Source organism: Cherax quadricarinatus, chromosome 71, assembly GCF_038502225.1.
Source record: "Cherax quadricarinatus isolate ZL_2023a chromosome 71, ASM3850222v1, whole genome shotgun sequence".
Lineage (NCBI taxonomy): Eukaryota > Metazoa > Arthropoda > Malacostraca > Decapoda > Parastacidae > Cherax > Cherax quadricarinatus.
In genome coordinates, this window is record NC_091362.1 from 8,143,672 (window position 1) to 8,170,011 (window position 26,340).

The 26,340-nt window shown below is 39.2% G+C and overlaps 1 protein-coding gene across 10 annotated transcripts in view; it reads right to left on the reverse strand.

Annotated features, from left to right (window-relative positions):
- The window catches only part of LOC128700402 (carbonyl reductase [NADPH] 1-like), an 85,168-nt gene that overhangs the window by 53,377 nt on the left and 5,451 nt on the right, over nucleotides 1-26,340 (reverse strand). For all 10 annotated transcript variants that reach the window (XM_070099998.1, XM_070099996.1, XM_070099995.1 and 7 more), the window contains exons 2-4: nucleotides 24,228-24,276; nucleotides 22,184-22,312; nucleotides 9,035-9,166 (exon numbers count right to left, since the gene is read on the reverse strand). In XM_070099998.1, coding sequence (XP_069956099.1) covers nucleotides 9,035-9,166; nucleotides 22,184-22,312; nucleotides 24,228-24,251 — 285 coding nt within the window. In that variant the 5' untranslated portion in view covers nucleotides 24,252-24,276. The remainder of the gene's footprint in view (nucleotides 1-9,034; nucleotides 9,167-22,183; nucleotides 22,313-24,227; nucleotides 24,277-26,340) is intronic.

The following is a 26,340-nucleotide window of genomic DNA, read 5'->3' on the forward strand; positions in this document are numbered from 1 at the left end:
TAGTTAATTTGTACTAGGATTAGTCTGCGAAATGACCTGGCATGATACCTGGAGTATACCTGGAGAAGGTTTCGAGGGTCAACGCCCCCGCGGCTCGGTCTAAAACCAGGCCTCGTGGTGGCTCAGGGTCAGATCAACCAGGCTGTTACTGCTGGCTACATGCAAACTGACGTACGAACCACAGACCGGCTGGTCAAATACTGACAGCCAGGAGTCTATTGGTAATCCCTCTTATGTATGCTGGGAGGCAGTTGAACAATCTTGGGCCCCGGACTCTCATAGTGTTGTCTCTCAGTATACTCGTGGTGCCTCTGCTTTTCATTGGGGGAATGTTGCATCTCCTGCCCAGTCTTTTGCTTTCATAGGGAGTGATTTTCGTGTGCAAGTTTAGTACTAACCCCTCTAGGATTTTCCAAGTGTATATTATCATGTAATTGTCTCGCCCGCGTTCCAGGGAATACAGATCAAGGGACTTCAACCGTTCCCAGTAATTTAGGTGTTTTATCATACTTATGTGTGCTGTGAAAGTTCTTTGTACATTCTCCAGGTCAGCAATTTCGCCTGCCTTGAAGGGGGCAGTTAGTGTACAGCAGTATTCTAGCCTTGAGATTAGATTTTGCCACCGAAGTGGCTAGTTTACTGTGCACCCCATATCCATCCTGTGGACGGTAGAGCAAGAGCATATGGATACACATAAGGCCTAGGAACTAGGCCCCAAAGGGTTAACAGGAATACATATGGATTTATATCTACATATCTATAGTTCACTTATCTGTTACAAGCAAATTTAGGAAATTTGCTTAGAATATCTGTTATCTTATTTTCATTAATAAGATATCTTGACATGTCACATAGGTTATTATACTGTCTGTCTCTGTATTCCTCAGTAAGTGGACAATTAAGCACATAGTGTTCAAGACAGTGACCATATGCCTGATCACATAATTTACATTTAGTTTGATCATCATCTGTGTGTCTCCCAAACTGCCAGAAGTACTTGTAACCAAGCCTAAGCCTGGCCACTACAACATCAGTCAGTCTGTTCACATTGCACGTTGCTCCATAAACATACTTTTCTACGTTCATGTTATCATAGTGGGTTATAGATCTACTCAGGCCTGCCTTGAGAGAACAAGTGATTTGAAGAGAATCCTCATGGGCTTGGCTTTCTTTGTACTTAACAAAAATAAAATTACAATTAAACACTGTAACCTTAGCAAAGAAATAAAATCTTTATTCTTGTATTCTTTATTCTTCTGTTTTTAATCTTCAATTTTATTGTAATTACTTTTCACATAGTTAAATTACTTACCTGTTTTAACTTTAAGGTTTAAACAACAATTATTACAAGGACCCCAGTGGAAATAAGTCACTTTGTCTGACTTTTTGAGTTATCTACACATATGATAGATGATCAGCCTGTAACTGATTTCATCAATAATATGAACAACACACTTCTCATACCAACAATAACTAAACCAAACAGGCTCACTGAAACAAGTGCAACTATAAAAGACCACATATGGACCAATATACTAGCCCCCCTTAAATCAGGGATAATCACAGATAGCACTACAGACCACTACCCTACCTTCCTCTTGACAAGCATTAGTAAACCACCACTTGAATACAACAAAGTCTCATTTAGACTCCACGATGAGGCCTCAATAAGGAAGTTCGCAGTTGACCTAGAGACTGTTGACTGGCCTACAGAATTCTCCAAGGCCAATGGTATTGACGACTGGACAGACATTTTTCTTAACAAACTACTTAGACTATACAACAAACATAGTCCTATAAAAACGAAGCAGATCACAAACAAACGGCTTGGTTGCCCATGGCTAACCAGCACGATTCTGAAATCCATTGATAAGAAACACCAATATGAAAAGCAATATAGACAGGGCTTAATACATAAAGATATTCTTAAACACTATTCATCAGTCCTCACCAAAGTAATAAAGAAAGCCAAACAACTATACTACTCCAGTAGATTCACTGACACAAGAGGAGATATAAAAAAGACCTGGAAAAAACACTCTCAGATTCTAGGGACCCACAAACTGAAAAAAAACAAGAATATTGTCCTAACGATGAGAAATTTCAATTACTCAGATATGGTAAACATGAGGAAATTAAATCTTCATCAGAGTACAAAACAAATTCTGGCCACAAAATAGAGCGAAACACCAACGTCAAAGACCTGGGAGTGATCATGTCGGAGGATCTCACCTTCAAGGACCATAACATTGTATCAATCGCATCTGCTAGAAAAATGACAGGATGGATAATGAGAACCTTCAAAACTAGGGAGGCCAAGCCCATGATGACACTCTTCAGGTCACTTGTTCTATCTAGGCTGGAATATTGCTGCACACTAACAGCACCTTTCAAGGCAGGTGAAATTGCTGACCTAGAAAATGTACAGAGAACTTTCACGGCGCGCATAACGGAGATAAAACACCTCAATTACTGGGAGCGCTTGAGGTTCCTAAACCTGTATTCCCTGGAACGCAGGAGGGAGAGATACATGATTATATACACCTGGAAAATCCTAGAGGGACTAGTACCGAACTTGCACATGAAAATCACTCACTACGAAAGCAAAAGACTTGGCAGACGATGCACCATCCCCCCAATGAAAAGCAGGGGTGTCACTAGCACGTTAAGAGACCATACAATAAGTGTCAGGGGCCCGAGACTGTTCAACTGCCTCCCAGCACACATAAGGGGGATTACCAACAGACCCCTGGCAGTCTTCAAGCTGGCACTGGACAAGCACCTAAAGTCAGTTCCTGATCAGCCGGGCTGTGGCTCGTACGTTGGTTTGCGTGCAGCCAGCAGCAACAGCCTGGTTGATCAGGCTCTGATCCACCAGGAGGCCTGGTCACAGACCGGGCCGCAGGGGCGTTGACCCCCGGAACTCTCTCCAGGTAACTAAACCTAATGAAACACCACTGCAACCCACCGACACAGCTAACAAGATAAACGACTTCTTCTCAACCATAGGTTCTAATCTCGCCAATAAAATCCCACGTACCAATGCCCATGCCGGGGACTACCTAGATGGGAATTTCCCAAATTCCTTCTATCTTGCTCCAACTGAGCCCACGGAAGTCACCGAGATTATAGTCACTTAAAAATAACTCAGGGAATCTGTCTCATGTCCCACCATTATTGTACAAGAGAGTGGCCCATGTCCTCTCGCATACTATCTCATTGCTTTTTAACAAGTCACTAGAAGCTAGAAGTCTTGAGTAGAAACTACTCAAGACGGCAAGGGTTACACCAATACATAAAGGTGGTGACCCTACAGATTTAAACAACTATAGACCAATATCAAACTTACCATTGCTATCCAAAATCTTTGAGAAACTCGTGCACAGGAGACTATATTCATTTATAACGTCACAAAACATACTCAACCCCTGCCAATTTGGATTCAGGAAAAATAAAAGCACTAATGATGCAATTATAAAAATGCTAGATCTGCTTTACACAGCATTGGAAAATAAGGAATATCCACTAGGAATTTTTATTGACCTAAGAAAAGCTTTTGACACAGTAGACCACGGCATCCTACTCCACAAACTTGACCATTATGGTATAAGAGGCCATGCGCTTGCATATTTCAAATCTTACCTTACTAATAGGTATCAGTATGTCACCATTAAAGACACAGCATCAACAACACAGCCACTTGATACTGGAGTTCCGCAGGGAAGTGTCCTTGGTCCCCTGCTCTTCCTCATATACATCAATGATCTTCCAAACGTATCTCGACACCTGAACCCCATTCTCTTTGCTGACGACACGACTTATGTCATCTCTCACCCTAATCTTGCAACCCTCAACACCATTGTTAATGAGGAGCTGATCAAAATATCGACTTGGATGACAGCCAATAAACTTACGCTTAACGTTGACAAAACCTACTACATTATGTTTGGATATAAATAACCATAATTTAAACCTAGAAGATGATTGATCACGTTGACCCTGATCTAAACCTCCATAATCTGACACCCAATCAAAACCTATTGGAAAGTAACTGCCTTTATTACACAGCATCACAAGCCAGCACTATCCTAAACAATGCTAAAAGCCTATCAGTACTTAACTACAACATCAGGTCCTTAAGCAAACACTATGATGACCTCCTGGCACTCCTTGAATCACTAAAGACACCCTTCTCCTGCATTATTCTTACTGAGACCTGGCTTAAGCAGGACACAATAGATATCTACCCTCTACCAGGATACACAGCAATTCACAACTGCAGACCAAACCAAGTTGGAGGTGGTATTGCAATTTATTACTCTAACCAATTATCTTGTATTAGCACCACTTGCTTTAGTGATGAATATGGGGAATACATTTTTGCTAATTTTACTGTAAAAAACCTTAAGACACCTATAACAATCGGTGCCATTTACCGGATACCTCACACAAACATCCCAAATTTCAGTGAGAAATTAAAGTCACTAATAACAAACAGACAAATGAATAAGCACCACCTTCTCTTAGCTGGAGACTTCAACATCAACCTTGGCTTACTAGATGATCAGCCTGTAACTGATTTCATCAACAATATGAACAACACACTTCTCATACCAACAATAACTAAACCAACCAGGCTCACTGAGACAAGTGCAACCATAATAGACCACATATGGACCAATATACTAGCCCCCCTTAAATCAGGGATAATCACAGATAGCACTACAGACCACTACCCTACCTTCCTCCTGACAAACATTAATAAACCACCACTTGAATACAACAAAGTCTCATTTAGACTCCATGATGAGGCCTCAATAAGGAAGTTCACAGCTGACCTAGAGATTGTTGACTGGCCTACAGAATTCTCCAAGGCCAATGGTATTGATGACTGGACAGACATTTTTCTTAACAAATTACTTAGACTATACAACAAACATTGTCCTATAAAAACGAAACAGATCACAAACAAACGGCCACTTGATACTGGAGTTCCGCAGGGAAGTGTCCTTGGTCCCCTGCTCTTCCTCATATACATCAATGATCTTCCAAACGTATCCCAACACCTGAAACCCATTCTCTTTGCTGACAACACGACTTATGTCATCTCTCACCCTAATCTTGCCACCCTCAACACCATTGTTAACGAGGAGCTGATCAAAATATCGACTTGGATGACAGCCAATAAACTTACGCTTAACACTGACAAAACCTACTATATTATGTTTGGTAGCAGAGCAGGAGATGCACAAATTAACATTAAGATCGACAACACTCTAATTACCACACATGAGGGCAAATTCCTAGGCCTATACCTTGACAACAACCTGAATTTCAGCACCCATATCCAACACATAACCAAAAAAGTATCCAAAACAGTTGGGATCCTCTCCAAGATACGATACTATGTGCCATAAAATGCCCTTCTCACACTATACCACTCACTTATTTATCCATACCTCACCTATGCTATTTGTGCTTGGGGATCAACTACAGCAACACATCTAACGCCAATAATAACCTAACAAAAAGCTGCAGTAAGAATAATCACTAAATCCCATCCCTGGCAACACACCCCCCCACTCTTCATAGATCTAAACTTACTCCCTGTTCAGTACATCCACACTTACTACTGTGCAATCTCCATCTACAGGACCTTAAACTCCAATATCAACCTTGACCTAAAATGCTTTCTTGATAGTTGTGACAGAACCCACAGGCATAACACCAGACACAAACATCTCTACGACATTCCCCATGTCCGACTAAACCTTTACAAAAATTCAATGTATGTCAAAGGCCCTAAAATCTGGAACACCCTACCTGAGAACTCTAGAACTGCATATACATTCATCACCTTCAAACTACCATTAGAAAACATCTTATCTCCCTGATAAACCCCATCAACTAACTACACGAATGCCACCTGGTGGTTCACACTTACACTCACTCACCCATTTGACCATAAACAGAAATATTAATCTCAATCTTAAAATAATGAATCCTATGATACTCCAATACTGAAACTATGTACTGTGCCAAAACAAAAGCATTCACATTGCAAAACTCACAAAGTAGTATTTAGTCACTTAGCCATAATACCAACTTACCTCATAATTTGTAATATTTTAAAATAAAGAATTAAACTAAGTCTGCCTGAAATGCCTAGCCATGCTAGGCATTCTAGTGGTACACTCTGTAATCATTATTTAACTATATGTAAACCACACAACAACCAAATTCTGTAAATTCAACATTGTAATCTTTATAGAGAATAAACTTTGAATTTGAATTTGGTAGCAGAGCAGGAGAGGCGCAAATTAACATTAAGATCGACAACACTCTAATTACCAGGCATAATGAGGGCAAATTCCTAGGCCTATACCTCGACAACAACCTGAACTTCAGCACCCATATCCAACACATAACCAAAAAAGTATCCAAAACGGCTGGGATCCTCTCCAAGATACGATACTACATGCCGCAAACTGCCCTTCTCACACTATACCATTCACTTATATATCCATACCTCACCTATGTTATCTGTGCTTGGGGTTCAACTGCAGCAACACACCTAAAGCCAATAATAACCCAACAAAAAGCCGCAGTAAGAATAATCACTAAATCCCATCCCCTGTTCAGTACATCCACACTTACTACTGTTCAATCTACATCTACAGGACCTTAAATTCCAATATTAACCTTGACCTAAAACGCTTTCTTGATAGTTGTGACAGAACCCACAGGCACAACACCAGACACAAACATCTCTATGACATTCCCTGTGTCCGACTAAACCTTTACAAAAATTCATCGTATGTTAAAGGCCCTAAAATCTGGAACACCCTACCTGAAAATTCCAAAACTACAGACACATTCATCACCTTCAAAACTACCATCAGAAAACATCTTATCTCCCTGATACACCCTGTCAACTAATAATACGAATACCACCTGGTGGTTCACACTTACACTCACTCACCCATTTGACCATAAACAGAAATATCAATCTCAATCTCAAAATAATGAATCTTAACTAGTCAAAAGTTGGCCTGTGATACTCCAATACTGAAACTATGTATAGTGCCAAAACAAAAGCATTCACATTGCTAAACTCACAACTAGTATTTAGTCACTTAGCCATAATACCAACTTATCTCATAATTCTGTAACATTTTAAACCTAAGATTTAATATAAGACTGCCCGAAATGCCTAGCCATGCTAGGCGTTCTAGTGGTACACTCTGTAATTATTATTTTACTACATGTAAACCACACAATAACCAAATTCTGTAAACTCAGCATTGTAATACTTATAGAGAATAAACTTTGAATTTGAATTTGAATGTATGATAATTTATGTAACTGTAGTTACATGTACCTGTACTTAACTTATTGTAAGTTGTTTGTACTGCGGGAAAAAAGCTTCACAAACACAATCATAATGTGAAATGAACGTGTATGAACTGCGTGCGTCTGACCATCCACCAGTCCCCGTGGCCTGGTGGCGAAAGCTCTAGAATCACACGGTGAGGGTCCGGTTCGATTCCCGGCAAGGGTTTCTTTATAGGTTGTTTATGTTCACCAGTCAGTAAAATGGGTACCTGGGTGCTAGTTGAATGGTGTGGGTTGCATCCTGGGACAAAACTGACCTAATTTGCCCAAAATGCTCAGCATAACAAGGGGCTTTCTATATAGTAGTATGTCACTGATGTCAGCTAGGACTGTACACCTTATACATGTACTTGTAGAAATAAAGATATTGTTATTTGTTTAGATTTTTAACACCGGAGGGTTAGCCACCCAGGATAGCCCAAGAAAGGCAGTGCGTCATCGAGGACTGTCCGTCTTATTTCCATTGTGGACTTCAGTCTTGTCCACCAGGGTGCAACCCACACCAGTCGACTAACACATGGGTACCTACTTGCTAGGTGAACAGGACAACAAGTGTAAGGAAACGCGTCGAATGTTTCCAACCCGCCGTGAATCGAACCCGGACCCTCACCGTGTGAAGGGAGAACTTTGCCAGCAAGGCCGTGGGGGGGGGGGGGGGTTGCCCGCAAGGGAGTCCGTTTACTCTCTATTTACATTCTGCATGACTCTCTTGTTCTCTTTAGTTGTGATAAAAAGAGTAATCATCAGCCTTTTATTTTAAATGCTAAGTTAGAAATTATTGAACTCAGTTAACAGGATTTGATGACGGCAAAAATAATAATAATAATAATAATAATTATAATAATCGCTCTGGGACCCTTGAAAAATTGTAAATTACGATATTATTGACATTTTTATTAATCCATCTTTAAACTCAGTGAACAAAGTATATTGATGGCAATAATAATAAGAAGAAGAATCGCTCTGGGGAGCTATAATTTTTTGTTTTCAAAATTATATAAGAAATAGTATATAATTTTGAGTGTCCGGGCTCGAGTCCCGGAAGGGTGAAAATATTGGACGCAATTCCTTACACTTGCTGTCCTGTTCACCAAGCAAATAGGTATTTGGGTGTTAGTCAACTGGCGTGGGTCGCATCCTGGGGGACAAGATTGAGGACCACAAAGGAAATAAGACAGTCAGTCCCTCGATGACGCACTGACTTTCTTGGGTTATCCTGGGTGACTAACCCTCCGGGTTAAAAATCCGAACAAAATCTTATTTTCCAGATATACCCATTCTTTATTTATTCAGACTTCTTACAATAAATATATTCATCACTCACTATAACGTAGGGTTAAAAATATTTAAGGTAAGTAACGTGTGTATTATATATACGTACATTTTATAGGCCTAGCTATATTGCTCACTTAATAAATGATAGTGTAAATATGTTATGAGGCTTTTATATGCATTTGAAAATGAAAAAGGCTGTTTTACTTTACAGTGACTTTCAGCGTACAGCAGCAGCCTGGAACCCAAACTGCTGTATACTGAAGATATTCAGTAATTCAGTAAAAAAATTTAATAAGCGATACATTAAGAATGAAGCTTAGGTACACTTGCTGCAGGAATGATGGAACAAGAACTGGAACAATACCTTGTATGCAATAGCTGCATTGTTGACAAGCACATCAAAACCACCATAAGTTTTCTTAATGTAATCAGCAAAAGTAGCAATACTCTCAGCGTTGTCAATATCAAGTTGATGAAAGCGAGCAGACGGTCCCAGCTGAAAAACGCATATTTAAAAATTGTAAATCTAGAGGGAGAGAGAGAGAGAGGTACCACCTCTAACTGGACTGGGGACCCTCATCCTCAGAGAAGACAATAAACGTACCTCAGGGAAAACTCAAGGTTCTCCCCGGAGCTGTTTGAATATTGTTTTCTCCTACCAACTCCTATATTCTGTATTTTGTGTAGACTTTATTTAAAGACAAAGTACATTGCTAAAAATACATTGGGAAGTAGAACAACATAGATAACAACTCAGAGCTACATCTTGAATACTTCATCCAGCTCCCAGGCAGTGGACCGCGTGCCCAGAATGCTGCAGGCATTTCCCCTCTGGATCGCAACACTGAGTCTCTGAAAGAGGAAGCTGGACGCCCTGTGATCCTTGGTTTCTATTCCCACTGAGCTGGGCAACGGGCTGTGGCGAGGCTTCTCTTTATGATGTCGCTGACCTCATGTCTGGCATACTTCCCATCTGATGTGTGACACACAAGACCATGAAGTCCGAATTGATCAGCCATCGCCCTGCCGCAAATACACCTATGTTCGGTGAGGATGGGGGCGGCTAGGCAAAGAGCAACACCAATCCGAATGGCCTGTGGGTCGAGTCGAGTGCCCAGGAAGGAATTGGGAACAGCTAAAAGGAAATCTGAGTGGTGCCTTCACCTCCAGGAGACGAGCTTTGTCCTTTCCAGAAGAGTTGGTGAGCATTGCATTGGCGATTTTTTCTATGATCGGTTTGTCCCAGTGGGACTGTTTGTGCTCTTTGGGAGGAGCTGGTCTACTGGAGGAGTCTGCAAGGGTGTCCCACCACATGGCTGCTTCAATGAACCTGGGGCCTTGAGTTCCTACCACGCCTCTCAAGCGTTCGGGGACAGTCTCCTTGACTAATCCACTGGAAGGCAAACATGAAGACAGAAATGCAGGTAAAGCTACCTGCATTGCTTTGCGCACCCCTGTGCCTCCCAGTCACACTGGGAATGTTGCCTGATCCCACAGCTGATCTTCCAGGGATAGATTCAGTGCCTTCTTAAAGACTGATCTCAGGAGTGAGTCATGTTCGCTAAGTGTTAGGTTGTCAAAAGAGGGTGCACACCTCAGGAAGTGAGTTTTGGCAGAGTAAGACACGTTGTGAGGAGATACAAGGCATCATGGAGATCAAGACTGCTTATTCTCTCCTCCATTCTCTTCAGGTCATTCTGTTTGTCCTTGAGGACCGTGTCGATGGCCTGATGACCCAGCAGTGCTCCCAAGAGAGTGCTCTTGGACGGAGTGGTAGTAGAGACTTCCAGGAGGATTGCTCGCACAGCTCTAATTATTTCCTGATTCGTTGTGATTTCACACTTGGAGGGATTGAGGATGAGTCCCAATGCTTCTCCCTGTGTCTTCACCAGTTGTAGGTCCTCTAGCAGGGACATTTCAGTACATGCCTACCAGAATGCCATTATATATATATATATATATATATATATATATATATATATATATATATATATATATATATATATATATATATATATATATATATATATATATATATATATATATATATATATATATATATATATATATATATATATATATATATATATATATATATATATATATATATATATATATATATATATATATATATATATATATATATATATATATGTATGTATGTCGTGCCGAATATGTAAAACTGGTCAATTAGCAAGAACTCATTTAAAATTAAGTCCTTTCTGAAATTTTCTTTTATATGTTTAAAGATATATTTTTTTCATTAATGTTAATGTAAAAATTTTTAATTTTGCACCAAAAGAATCTTAGAAAACTTACCTAACCTTGTTATAACAAGAACAATTTATTTTAGCCTAACCCAACTAAATATATTTTAGATTAGTTTACAATAATTTAATACAAAACAAACACAATTAAATATATTTTTTTCGTTAGGTTCAGAATGACTTTGGCGAAATTATTGCATACATAAATTTTCACTTGTCCTATATGGCAAGATGAGCGTTGCTATTTAAGCCAAGATCGCAAGTTCTGCCTATTCGGCACGACATATATATATTTATTATAGGTAGTAGGTTGGTAGACAGCAACCGCCCAGGGAGGTACTACCGTCCTGCCAAGTGAGTGTAAAACGAAAGCCTGTAATTGTTTTACATGATGGTAGGATTGCTGGTGTCCTTTTTTCTGTCTCATGAACATGCAAGATTTCAGGTACGTCTTGCTACTTCTACTTACACTTAGGTCACACTACACATACATCTACAAGCACATATATACACACCCCTCTGGGTTTTCTTCTATTTTCTTTCTAGTTCTTATTCTTGTTTATTTCCTCTTATCTCCATGGGGAAGTGGAACAGAATTCTTCCTCCGTAAGCCATGCGTGTTGTAAGAGGCGACTAAAATGCCAGGAGCAAGGGGCTAGTAACCTCTTCTCCTGTATATATTACTAAATGTAAAAGGAGAAACTTTCGTTTTCCCTTTTGGGCCACCCCGCCTCGGTGGGATACGGCCGGTGTGTTGAAAGAAAGAAAGATATATATATTTATATATAGGGATTGGCAGAGAGCATGCATAGTTCCTTTGTATAAAGGCAAAGGGGATAAAAGAGAGTGCAAAAATTATAGGGGGATAAGTCTGCTGAGTATACCTGGTAAAGTGTATGGTAGAGTTATTATTGAAAGAATTAAGAGTAAGACGGAGAATAGGATAGCAGATGAACAAGGAGGCTTTAGGAAAGGTAGGGGGTGTGTGGACCAGGTGTTTACAGTGAAACATATAAGTGAACAGTATTTAGATAAGGCTAAAGAGGTCTTTGTGGCATTTATGGATTTGGAAAAGGCGTATGACAGGGTGGATAGGGGGGCAATGTGGCAGATGTTGCAAGTGTATGGTGTAGGAGGTAGGTTACTGAAAGCAGTGAAGAGTTTTTACGAGGATAGTGAGGCTCAAGTTAGAGTATGTAGGAAAGAGGGAAATTTTTCCCAGTAAAAGTAGGCCTTAGACAAGGATGTGTGATGTCACCGTGGTTGTTTAATATATTTATAGATGGGGTTGTAAGAGAAGTAAATGCGAGGGTCTTGACAAGAGGCGTGGAGTTAAAAGATAAAGAATCACACATAAAGTGGGAGTTGTCACAGCTGCTCTTTGCTGATGACACTGTGCTCTTGGGAGATTCTGAAGAGAAGTTGCAGAGATTGGTGGATGAATTTGGTAGGGTGTGCAAAAGAAGAAAATTAAAGGTGAATACAGGATAGAGTAAGGTTATGAGGATAACAAAAAGATTAGGTGATGAAAGATTGAATATCAGATTGGAGGGAGAGAGTATGGAGGAGGTGAATGTATTCAGATATTTGGGAGTGGACGTGTCAGCGGATGGGTCTATGAAAGATGAGGTGAATCATAGAATTGATGAGGGAAAAAGAGTGAGTGGTGCACTTAGGAGTCTGTGGAGACAGAACTTTGTCCTTGGAGGCAAAGAGGGGAATGTATGAGAGTATAGTTTTACCAACGCTCTTATATGGGTGTGAAGCATGGGTGATGAATGTTGCAGCGAGGAGAAGGCTGGAGGCAGTGGAGATGTCATGTCTGAGGGCAATGTGTGGTGTGAATATAATGCAGAGAATTCGTAGTTTGGAAGTTAGGAGGAGGTGCGGGATTACCAAAACTGTTGTCCAGAGGGCTGAGGAAGGGTTGTTGAGGTGGTTCGGACATGTAGAGAGAATGGAGCGAAACAGAATGACTTCAAGAGTGTATCAGTCTGTAGTGGAAGGAAGGCGGGGTAGGGGTCGGCCTAGGAAAGGTTGGAGAGAGGGGGTAAAGGAGGTTTTGTGTGCGAGGGGCTTGGACTTCCAGCAGGTATGCATGAGCGTGTTTGAAAGGAGTGAATGGAGACAAATGGTTTTTAATACTTGACGTGCTGTTGGAATGTGAGCAAAGTAACATTTATGAAGGGGTTCAGGGAAACCGGCAGGCCGGACTTGAGTCCTGGAGATGGGAAGTACAGTGCCTGCACTCTGAAGGAGGGGTGTTAATGTTGCAGTTTAAAAACTGTAGTGTAAAACACCCTTCTGGCAAGACAGTGATGGAGTGAATGATGGTGAAAGTTTTTCTTTTTCGGACCACCCTGCCTTGGTGGGAATCGGCCATTGTGATAATAAAAAATAAAATATAATATATATATATATATATATATATATATATATATATATATATATATATATATATATATATATATATATATATATATATATATATATATATATATATACATATATATATATATATACATATATATATATATATATTTATATATATATATACATATATTATAGGTAGTAGGTTGGTAGACAGCAACCACCCAGGGAGGTACTACCGTCCTGCCAAGTGAGTGTAAAACGAAAGCCTGTAATTGTTTTACATGATGGTACGATTGCTGGTGTCTTTTGTCTGTCTCATAAATATGCAAGATTACAGGTACGTCTTGCTACTTCTACTTACACTTAGGTCACACTACACATACATGTACATGTTTATTTATACACACTCATCTGAGTTTTCTTTGATTTTATCTTAATAGTTCTTGGTCTTATTACTTTTCCAACCTTTATATTATCCCTTGTACCTGTGTACCTGTCTACCCTCTTACTATCATATTATAATCAAGACATTACCATTGTTATTTTTTTTACTATTATTCTTTTGGTACTTTAATTGTGAATTTTATTTTGTCAGTTTAAATCTAGGTATAATCTTGATCTTGTCAACAACCTATACCAGACTCTAGTGCAATTGCAAGTACCATTTCAAATTGTATTTTTATATTATAAGTTTATATTATAATTCCTACCATCTGTCCATTTAACTTTGCTTACCATTACTTAATTTTAGTCCCTTATATATTTTCTCCTTTATTTTAGCTTTATATAACTATCCTAGTTTATATATTCACAATTGTTAAAATAATCAAGGTGCTATTCTTAGGTGCTAAAGTACAATAAGTTCACAATTTTGCCATTATATTCCAAAGCTCTTTTTTTGATTACCACTTTATTGGTCACCACAACCTATATTAGTCCCTTTTATATTATAATTTTATACTATAATTCTAACTTTAAAAAAATTACCTTTATAGTACTACCTACTATCATATTCCCAAGCTCCACTATTTGATCATCACTTTATTTGTATTAGTCCCTTAGCTCATTATTTTACATTTGTTAAATAATCCAGGTGCTATTTTTTTAGCTTAAGACTATTTACTTTGTTTTATACTTAATTCAAACTATAGATTCACTACAAATCTTATGATTACAAGCATTGATCCTGATACCAACCTCTTATTTAATGACTTAAATGAATCAAACAGTAACTGTAATTACTACACTGCAGAACAATCAAAGGCACTTCTCAGTGCCAACAACAACATAACTATATTTAACTACAATATCAGATCTTTAAGCAAGCATTACGATGACCTCATAGCATTACTAAATTCCTTACATGCCAATATGTCCATCATTACACTAACTGAAACCTGGCTAAAGCCTGATAGTACAGATGTCTATGCCATTCCTGGTTACACAGCCATACACAACTGTAGGCCAGATCAACAAGGGGGTGGCACAGCCATATACTACTCAGACCAACTAGAATGTATCACTAATACTTGCACAAGGGATGAACATGGGGAATATATAATAGCTAAATTCAAATCAAAGTACCTACAAAAACCTCTCACATTGATAAACATCTACAGAGTTCCACAGTCAAACATTAGCCAATTTAGTCAAAATCTAGGAAGTATGATAACTGATGCACGCATGAACAAAGATCACTTACTACTCTCAGGTGACTTCAATATAAATCTCCTGCAAGACCAGGACCCACACGTTACTGAATTCACAAACACAATGAGTAACTGTATGTTACTACCAACAGTAACAAAACCTACAAGAGTTACAGAGACTAGTGTTTCCCTACTTGACCACATCTGGACCAACACCATATCCCCTTTAAAATCAGGCATAATTACAGATAATACCACAGACCACTACCCTACTTTCCTCATAACAACTCTTGGTAAACTACCCCAAGACACTACTAAAGTCACCTTCAGACTTCACAATGAGGCAGCCATTAATAACTTCACAACAGCAATAGCAAACATTGATTGGCACACTGAGCTAGAAACCTATACAGATATTGACGAATGTATTAATAATTTTCTAAAAAAAACCCAATACCTCTATAACAAGCACTGCCCTAAAAAAACTAAACAGATGACAGCAAAGAGACTGAACAGTCCCTGGCTAACACCCAGCATTCTCAAATCCATAAATACAAAACACCAATATGAAAAACAGTACAGAATGGGTCACATAACCAGAGACCAAACAAAACGTTACTCGTCAATCCTAACCAGCCTGATAAGAAGGGCAAAAAAATTGTATTATGAGAACAGATTATCCAACTTACGAGGTGATATAAAAAAGACCTGGAAAACCCTATCAGAAATTCTGGGAACAAAAAAGATATCACGAAATAGCGAAATAAAATTAGCAAAAACAGATGAACCCCAACTCCCACCAACAGAAACAGCAAACAGACTCAATGATTTCTTCTCCACTATAGGACAAAACCTTGCCAATAAAATCCCAAGCTCAGATACCCCACCAAATGACTACCTCACCGGCAACTACCCGAACACACTGTTCCTAGCTCCGACTAACCCATACGAAGTCTCCCTTATTATCAACGCACTAAAAAACAAGGCAGGAGATTTAAATACCTTACCACCCCTTATATACAAAAAAGTGTCACAAGTGCTATCACCAATCATTGCAACACTCTTTAACAAATCCATTGAATCCTCCACCTTCCCTACAGTACTCAAAATAGCAAGGGTCACCCCGATCCACAAAGGAGGAGACCAAACAGAGTTGAATAACTATAGGCCAATATCCAACTTACACCCTCTCTCAAAAATCTTCGAAAAATTAATTCATAAACGAATCTACTCCTACCTTATCTCCCAAAACATACTCAACCCCTGCCAATTTGGATTCAGGCCTAATAAAAATACTAATGATGCTATTATACACATGCTAGAACATATATACACTGCAATAGAGAAAAAAAGTCCCACTGGGGATCTTCATTGACTTACGTAAAGCTTTTGATACAGTTGACCATGACTTGCTCCACGTAAAATTGTCACACTATGGTATAAGAGGGCACTCCCTCAACTACCTCAAGTCTTACCTCAGCAACAGAAGCCAATATGTGTACGCAAATGGGGCAAACTCTTCTGCACAACCAATTACAGTTGGTGTCCCACAGGGAAGTGTCCTTGGCCCTCTTCTCTTTCTCCTATACATAAATGACCTTCCAAATGCTTCGCAATTACTCAAACCCACACTATTTGCAGATGACACTACATACGTCTTCTCTCACCCGAGCCCAGTCACGCTAGCCAATACTGTAAATACCGAATTACAGAAAATATCTACCTGGATGAGGACTAACAAACTTACACTAAACATTGACAAAACCTACTTCATTCAGTTTGGTAACAGAGCTACAGATGTCCCTCTTAACATAATGATAAATGGATCACCTATCACAAAACTAACAGAGGGAAAATTCTTAGGAATCCACCTTGATAATAGACTCAAATTTCATACACATATACATCAAATTTCTAAGAAAATTTCCAAGACTGTAGGCATACTATCGAAGATACGGTACTATGTTCCACAGTCAGCCCTCCTGGCCCTATATCACTCTCTTATTTACCCCTATCTCACCTATGGAATTTGTGCATGGGGCTCAACAACAATTAACCATCTCAGACCACTAATTACCCAACAAAAGGCTGCAGTTAGAATGATAACAAATTCTCACTACAGGCAGCACACTCCACCAATATTCAATACACTAAACCTACTCACCATACAAAACATCCATACTTATTACTGCACCTACTACATACATAGAACACTTAACTCTGATATTAACCCTCCCCTCAAACATCTTGCCAACCTCAACAGAACACATGACCATAACACAAGGCACAGATCACTCTTTGATGTTCCTCGTGTCCATCTCACGCTATGCAAAAACTCAATGCACATAAAAGGCCCTAAAATCTGGAATTCATTACCTGTAAATATAAAAGAAACACTACCTGTTTATAAATTCAAGTCTCTTCTCAAAGATTACTTACTCACCCAAAACCAAATAAATACTGAATAACTGAACCTTATAAATTGTATATCTTAAATGTTTCTCACAATTATATCACATAAATGTTAAACCTAAAACCCAATCTAACTTTATTATTTTTTAAATACACTACCTAACAGAATCACTACCTAACTGAATGCAACCATATGACCTGTCTTTGTAATACTCACTTGTGCTTTATAGTTATCTGTTTACATTAATGTTTTATCACTGATTTCATCATTGCTTAGTAGCAGCGCTGTATAGTCCTTGTGGCTTAGCGCTTCTTTTTGATTATAATAATAATAATAATCATTGCTTAGTTAATCTTAAGTTAATTTTAAGCCAGCCCGTAATGCTATGCATAGTATAAGTGGCTTTGGCATGCTGCTCTTATCTGTATTTTTTTTGTACCTCTGTATGTGTGCACAAATTGGAAATAAATAAATAAATAAAAAAAATAAATATCCATGGGGAAGTGGAATAAGAATCTTTCCTCCGTAAGCCATGCGTGTTGTAAAAGTCAACTAAAATGCCGGGAACAATGGGCTAGTAACCCCTTTTCCTGTAAAGATTACTAAAAAGAATAAGAAGAAAATTGTCAAAGTGGGAAGTCTGAATGTGCGTGGATGTTGTGCAAATGATAAGAAAGAGATGATTGTGGATGTTATGAATGAGAAGAAGCTGGATGTCCTGGTTTTAAGTGAAACAAAGCTGAAGGGGGTGGGAGAGTTTCAGTGGAGAGGAATAAATGGGATTAGGTCAGGGGTTTCAAATAGAGTTAGAGCTAAAGAAGGAGTAGCAATAATGTTGAAGGATAAGCTATGGCAGGAAAAGAGGGACTATAAATGTAAAAATTCAAGGATTATGTGGAGTAAAATAAAGATTGGATGTGAAAAGTGGGTTATAATAAGCGTGTATGCACCTGGAGAAGAGAGAAGTGTAGAGGAGAGAGAGAGATTTTGGGAAATGTTGAGTGAATGCATGGGGAGTTTTGAATCAAGTGTGAGAGTAATGGTGGTTGGGGATTTCAATGCTAAAGTGGGAAAAAATGTTATGGAGGGAGTAGTAGGTAAATTTGGGGTGCCAGGGGTAAATGTAAATGGGGAGCCTTTAATTGAGCTATGTGTAGAAAGAAATTTGGTAATAAGTAATACATATTTTATGAAAAAGAGGATAAATAAATATACAAGGTATGATGTAGCACGTAATGAAAGTAGTTTATTAGATTATGTATTGGTGGATAAAAGGTTGATGGGTAGGCTCCAGGATGTACATGTTTATAGAGGGGCAACTGATATATCGGATCATTATTTAGTTGTAGCTACAGTTAGAGTAAGAGGTACATGGGAAAAGAGGAAGGTGGCAACAACAAGTAAGAGGGAGGTGAAAGTGTATAAACTAAGGGAGGAGGAAGTTCGGGTGAGATATAAGCGACTATTGGCAGAAAGGTGGGCTAGTGCAAAGATGAGTAGTGGGGGGGTTGAAGAGGATTGGAATAGTTTTAAAAATGCAGTATTAGAATGTGGGGCAGAAGTTTGTGGTTATAGGAGGGTGGGGGCAGGAGGAAAGAGGAGTGATTGGTGGAATGATGAAGTAAAGGGTGTGATAAAAGAGAAAAAGGTAGCTTATGAGAGGTTTTTACAAAGCAGAAGTGTTATAAGAAGAGCAGAGTATATGGAGAGTAAAAGAAAGGTAAAGAGAGTGGTGAGAGAGTGCAAAAGGAGAGCAGATGATAGAGTGGGAGAGGCACTGTCAAGAAATTTTAATGAAAATAAGAAAAAATTTTGGAGTGAGTTAAACAAGTTAAGAAAGCCTAGGGAAAATATGGATTTGTCAGTTAAAAACAGAGTAGGGGAGTTAGTAGATGGGGAGATGGAGGTATTGGGTAGATGGCGAGAATATTTTGAGGAACTTTTAAATGTTAAGGAAGAAACAGAGGCAGTAATTTCATGCACTGGTCAGGGAGGTATACCATCTTTTAGGAGTGAAGAAGAGCAGAATGCAAGTGTGGGAGAGGTACGTGAGGCATTACGTAAAATGAAAGGGGGTAAAGCAGCTGGAACTGATGGGATCATGACAGAAATGTTAAAAGCAGGGGGAGATATAGTGTTGGAGTGGTTGGTACTTTTGTTTAATAAAAGTATGAAAGAGAGGAAGGTACCTAGGGATTGGCGGAGAGCATGTATAGTCCCTTTATATAAAGGGAAAGGGGACAAAAGAGAGTGTAAAAATTATAGAGGAATAAGCTTACTGAGTATACCAGGAAAAGTGTACGGTAGGGTTATAATTGAAAGAATTAGAGGTACGACAGAATGTAGGATTGCGGATGAGCAAGGAGGTTTCAGAGTGGGTAGGGGATGTGTAGATCAAGTGTTTACATTGAAGCATATATGTGAACAGTATTTAGATAAAGGTAGGGAAGTTTTTATTGCATTTATGGATTTAGAAAAGGCATATGATAGAGGAGTGGCAGATGTTGCAAGTATATGGAATAGGTGGTAAGTTATTAAATGCTGTAAAGAGTTTTTATGAGGATAGTGAGGCTCAGGTTAGGGTGTGTAGAAGAGAGGGAGACTACTTCCCGGTAAAAGTAGGTCTTAGACAGGGATGTGTAATGTCACCATGGTTGTTTAATATATTTATAGATGGGGTTGTAAAGGAAGTAAATGCTAGGGTGTTCGGGAGAGGGGTGGGATTAAATTTTGGGGAATCAAATTCAAAATGGGAATTGACACAGTTACTTTTTGCTGATGATACTGTGCTTATGGGAGATTCTAAAGAAAAATTGCAAAGGTTAGTGGATGAGTTTGGGAATGTGTGTAAAGGTAGAAAGTTGAAAGTGAACATAGAAAAGAGTAAGGTGATGAGGGTGTCAAATGATTTAGATAAAGAAAAATTGGATATCAAATTGGGGAGGAGGAGTATGGAAGAAGTGAATGTTTTCAGATACTTGGGAGTTGACGTGTCGGCGGATGGATTTATGAAGGATGAGGTTAATCATAGAATTGATGAGGGAAAAAAGGTGAGTGGTGCGTTGAGGTATATGTGGAGTCAAAAAACGTTATCTATGGAGGCAAAGAAGGGAATGTATGAAAGTATAGTAGTACCAACACTCTTATATGGGTGTGAAGCTTGGGTGGTAAATGCAGCAGCGAGGAGACGGTTGGAGGCAGTGGAGATGTCCTGTTTAAGGGCAATGTGTGGTGTAAATATTATGCAGAAAATTCGGAGTGTGGAAATTAGGAGAAGGTGTGGAGTTAATAAAAGTATTAGTCAGAGGGCAGAAGAGGGGTTGTTGAGGTGGTTTGGTCATTTAGAGAGAATGGATCAAAGTAGAATGACATGGAAAGCATATAAATCTATAGGGGAAGGAAGGCGGGGTAGGGGTCGTCCTCGAAAGGGTTGGAAAGAGGGGGTAAAGGAGGTTTTGTGGGCAAGGGGCTTGGACTTCCAGCAAGCGTGCGTGAGCGTGTTAGATAGGAGTGAATGGAGACGAATGGTACTTGGGACCTGACGATCTGTTGAAGTGTGAGCAGGGTAATATTTAGTGAAGGGATTCAGGGAAACCGGTTATTTTCATATAGTCGGACTTGAGTCCTGGAAATGGGAAGTACAATGCCTGCACTTTAAAGGAGGGGTTTGGGATATTGGCAGTTTGGAGGGATATGTTGTGTATCTTTATGTGTGTATGCTTCTAGACTGTTGTATTCTGAGCACCTCTGCAAAAACAGTGATAATGTGCGAGTGTGGTGAAAGTGTTGAATGATGATGAAAGTATTTTCTTTCTGGGGATTTTCTTTCTTTTTTTGGGTCACCCTGCCTCGGTGGGAGACGGCCGACCTGTTAGACACAAAAAAAAAAAAAAAAAAAAAAAAAAAAAAAAAAATCTATAGTTCACTTATCTGTTACAAGCAAATTTAGGAAATTTGCTTATTATATCTGGTATCTTATTTTCATTAATAAGATATCTTGACATGTCACATAGGTTATTATACTGTCTATCTCTGCATACCTCAATAAGTGGACAATTAAGCACAGTGTTCAAGACAGTGACCATATGCCTGACCACATAATTTGCATATTCAGCAAAGTGTACCCTTGCCAAACTGGCTCCGCCTCTTCACTGGTCGTCACTAGATCCACTCTTCCTGTTCCACGAGCTTTTTCATAACTTTTCTTAAACAAAGTGATTATGTATGAATGATGGTGAAAGTGCTGAATTATGAAAGTTTTTCCTTCTTATTTGGTCACTCTGCCTCGGTGGGAAACGGCCGACGTGTTAAAAAAAATGTTTTCTTCTATTTACAAATGGGTCCCGCTTTACAGCGCTTCGCTTTACAGTGTTTCACTAATGCAATAGTTATCAATTATACCCACTGTTCATTTATTCAGACTTCCTAATCAGTGCGAGCTAAGGACGAAAATAATATTTTAAGGCAAGTAATGTGTATACCGTATAGTCATAGTTTTAGGCCTAGCTTTATTGTTCACTTAATATATGATAATGTAAACATGTTATCAGGCTTTTATATGCATTTGAAAGTAAAATAAGGCTATGTTTCACTCTACAGTAATTTTTACTTTGCAGCTGAAGCCTGGAACCTAGCCTGCTGTATAAGCGAGGCCTTCCTGTATTTTTTAATTTGTGTACCTACATAAAAATAAGGCACAGTACCGATATTGTACTGTACTACTATATATATCTGTAGGCATCAGTGTAAGTGCAGTGCCAAGGTTTTTTCTTTAAACATAATTAATTACACTATTACTGTAAAAGTCTTGCCTTCTTGAGCTCCTCAATAGCAGCACGACCTCTTCCTTCGTCACGAGCTGTCAGATAAACTATGCCATCAAATTTGGCACAAAGTTCCTTCATTACACCAAACCCGATACCTTTGTTGCCTCCTGTCACCTGTTGGAAATATTAAATTATTTTAGGACACAATGTTCAATGTGAATTAAAATTTCCTTACAACATACAGAAAAGGCTTAATTCTCCCCAGAAACAGCAAAAAGATATACATCAACACGCTTATTAAGCTTATAAACAAATAAAAACAACTATACTGTGTCAACAGGTTCTAAGATATAAAGGTTGGTTCAAAAGACCTAGAAAACACTCTCAGATACTAGACTCATACAAAATAGCTAAATCTAAACAAATTGTACAGAACAGATTTAAAAACCCTCTATTTATATTGTTGATACCATAAATAAGCTTAATGGCATCTTCTCATCTATAAAGACTAATCTTGCCAGCAAAATCTCAGACTCCATTGCTCAGGTTAGTGATTATCTCAGTGGCAGTTCCAAAAACTCCCTCATCCTGTCCCTAGCCAGTTCTACAGTGGTAGCATCAATAATAGAAGCACTATAAAACAAAGATAATAAAAGCAAGTATGCCACCATTCATATACAAGAGAGCTCTTCTGATTAATAAATCTCTTGAAAACAAATGTAAACTTTGCCAGATGGACTATTGTCACACCTTGCTTCAATATGTACTCGAGTGCGATAAAATTAATGAATTCAGTGACAACTCACTCAGAAATGTTTAAGAAATGGCAAAGTATTTTATCCACAGTGGTATATTATAGACCTTTCTGGAAAAGTACCCAGACTGCTCAATGTAAATAAAGCATTACCACTTTGTGTGTGTGACCTAATTAATATTTGCATTAATAACTCATTACAATTATGACAAGATATAAACATGTAAATAGTTCATTACTTTTGTAGGTTGTTCAGCTGCCAAAATTTTGCAGCCCAGTCCCCGGGCCCATTATGTACCTGGAGTTTACCTGGAGAGAGTTCCGGGGGTCAACGCCCCCGCAGCCCGGTCTGTGACCAGGCCTCCTGGTGGATCAGAGCCTGATCAACCAGGCTGTTACTGCTGACTGCACGCAATCCAAAGTACAGTGGACCCCCGCATAACGATTACCTCCGAATGCGACCAATTATGTAAGTGTATTTAAGTAAGTGCGTTTGTACGTGTATGTTTTGGGGTCTGAAATGGACTAATCTACTTCACAATATTTCTTATGGGAACAAATTCGGTCAGTACTGGCACCTGAACATACTTCTGGAGTGAAAAAATATCGTTAACCGGGGGTCCACTGTATGAGCCACAGCCCGGCTGTGGTGCTTGTCCAGTGCCTGCTTGAAGACTGCCAGGGGTCTATTGGTAATCCCCCTTATGTATGCTGGGAGGCAGTTGAACAGTCTCCAGCCCCTGACACTTATTGTATTGTCTCTTAACGTGCTAGTGACACCCCTGCTTTTCATTGGGGGGATGTTGCATCATCTGCCAAGTCTTTTGCTTTCGTTTTGAGTGATTTTTCATGTGCAAGTTCGGTACTAGTCCCTCTAGGATTTTCCAGGTGTATATAATCATGTATCTCTCCTGCCTGCGTTCCAGGGAGTACAGGTTCAGGAACTTCAAGTGCTCCCAGTAAGTGAGGTGTTTTATCTCCATTATGCACGCCGTGAAGGTTCTCCGTACATTTTCTAGGTCAGCAATTTCACCTGCCTTGAAAGGTGCTGTTAGTGTGCAGCAATATTCCAGCCTAGATAGAACAACCCACAGGATGGGTATGGGGTGCATAATAAGGATATTAAACTAACGTCAACAGTCACCCATTTGATTCATCTTTTCACAACAGTGCCAACTTGTCTGGTTAAGAGGAGAGGCTGGCACTTTAGAGGTTTTAAAATTTTTCCAGTCATCTTATAAGATCACAATCGCACCTCAACATTCAACTTCTGTTTCAGTTACATGAAGCAGAAGCAACAATAAAATTCAAATTAAAAATATTGAAACTACTCACCACTGCGATCCTCTGAGCTGCCATCTTAACAGGAGGTTTCTTGAAAATCCTGAGAGAAAAAATAATGGTTTAATTTATTAAGGATCTGGAAATGTTATACAGGATTACATTGATTTATCATATAAGATTATTATAAAATCCTACATATATGTGGTACTAGCCAGTGTGGTAAAAACAATAGTGAACCTTCAAGCACTGTCTTGATTTCTCACATTACCAAGGAACTGTAAAAATAAAAGAACAACAGAAGGCATATGCCTTTTACCTGGAGAGAGTTTTGGTGGTCAACGCCCCCGCAGACCGGTACGAGACAAGGCCTCATGGTGGATCAGGGTCTGATCAACCATGAGGCCTGCTGGCCGCACGTAAACCCACGTATGAACCACAGCCCGGCTGATCAGATACTGACTTTAGGTGCCCGTTCAACGCCTTCTTGAAGACAGCCAGGGGTCTATTGGTAATCCCCCATATGTATGCTGAGAGGCAGTTGAACAGTCTCCGGCCCCTGATACTTATTGTGATGTCTCTTATTCAAATTCAAATTCAAAGTTTATTCTCTATAAGGATTACAATGCTGAGTTTACAGAATTTGGTTATTGTGTGGTTTACATGTAGTTAAATAATGATTACAGAGTGTACCACTAGAACACCTAGCATGGCTAGGCATTTCGGGCAGACTTAGTTTAATTCTTAATTTTAAAATATTACAAATTATGAGGTAAGTTGGTATTATGGCTAAGTGACTAAATACTAGTTTGTGAGTTTAGCAATGTGAATGCTTTTGTTTTGGCACAGTACATAGTTTCAGTATTGGAGTATCACAGGATTCATTATTTTAAGATTGAGGTTAATATTTCTGTTTATGGTCAAATGGGTGAGTGAGTGTAAGTGTGAACCACCAGGTGATATTCGTGTAGTTAGTTGATGGGGTGCATCAGGGAGATAAGATGTTTTCTAATGGTAGTTTTGAAGGTGATGAATGTGTCTGCAGTTCTAGAGTTCTCAGGTAGGGTGTTCCAGATTTTAGGGCCTTTGACATACATTGAATTTTTGTAAAGGTTTAGTCGGACACGGGAAATGTCGTAGAGATGTTTGTGTCTGGTGTTATGCCTGTGTGTTCTGTCACAACTGTCAAGAAAGCATTTTAGGTCAAGGTTGATATTGGAGTTTAAGGTCCTGTAGATGGAGATTGCACAGTAGTAAGTGTGGATGTACTGAACAGGGAGTAAGTTTAGATCTATGAAGAGTGGGGGGGTGTGTTGCCAGGGATGGGATTTAGTGATTATTCTTACTGCAGCTTTTTGTTGGGTTATTATTGGCTTTAGGTGTGTTGCTGCAGTTGATCCCCAAGCACAAATATCATAGGTGAGGTATGGATAAATAAGCGAGTGGTATAGTGTGAGAAGGGCATTTTGCGGCACGTAGTATCGTATCTTGGAGAGGATCCCAACCGTTTTGGATACTTTTTTGGTTATGTGTTGGATATGGGTGCTGAAATTCAGGTTGTTGTCAAGGTATAGGCCTAGGAATTTGCCCTCATTATGTCTGGTAATTAGAGTGTTGTCGATCTTAATGTTAATTTGTGCATCTCCTGCTCCGCTACCAAACATAATATGTAGTAGGTTTTGTCAGTGTTAAGCGTAAGTTTATTGGCTGTCATCAAAGTCGATATTTTGACCAGCTCCTCGTTAACAATGGTGTTGAGGGTGGCAAGATTAGGGTGAGAGATGACATAAGTCGTGTCGTCAGCAAAGAGAATGGGTTTCAGGTGTTGGGATACGTTTGGAAGATCAATGATGTATATGAGGAAGAGCAGGGGACCAAGGACACTGCTCTGGGAAACTCCAGTATCAAGTGGCCGTGTTGTTGATGCTGTGTCTTTAATGGTGACATACTGATACCTATTAGTAAGGTAAGATTTGAAATAAGCAAGCGCATGGCCTCTTATACCGTAATGGTCAAGTTTGTGGAGTAGGATGTCGTGGTCTACTGTGTCAAAAGCTTTTCTTAGGTCAAAAATTCCTAGTGGATATTCCTTATTTTCCAATGCTGTGTAAAGCAGATCTAGCAATTTTATGATTGCATCATTAGTGCTTTTATTTTTCCGGAATCC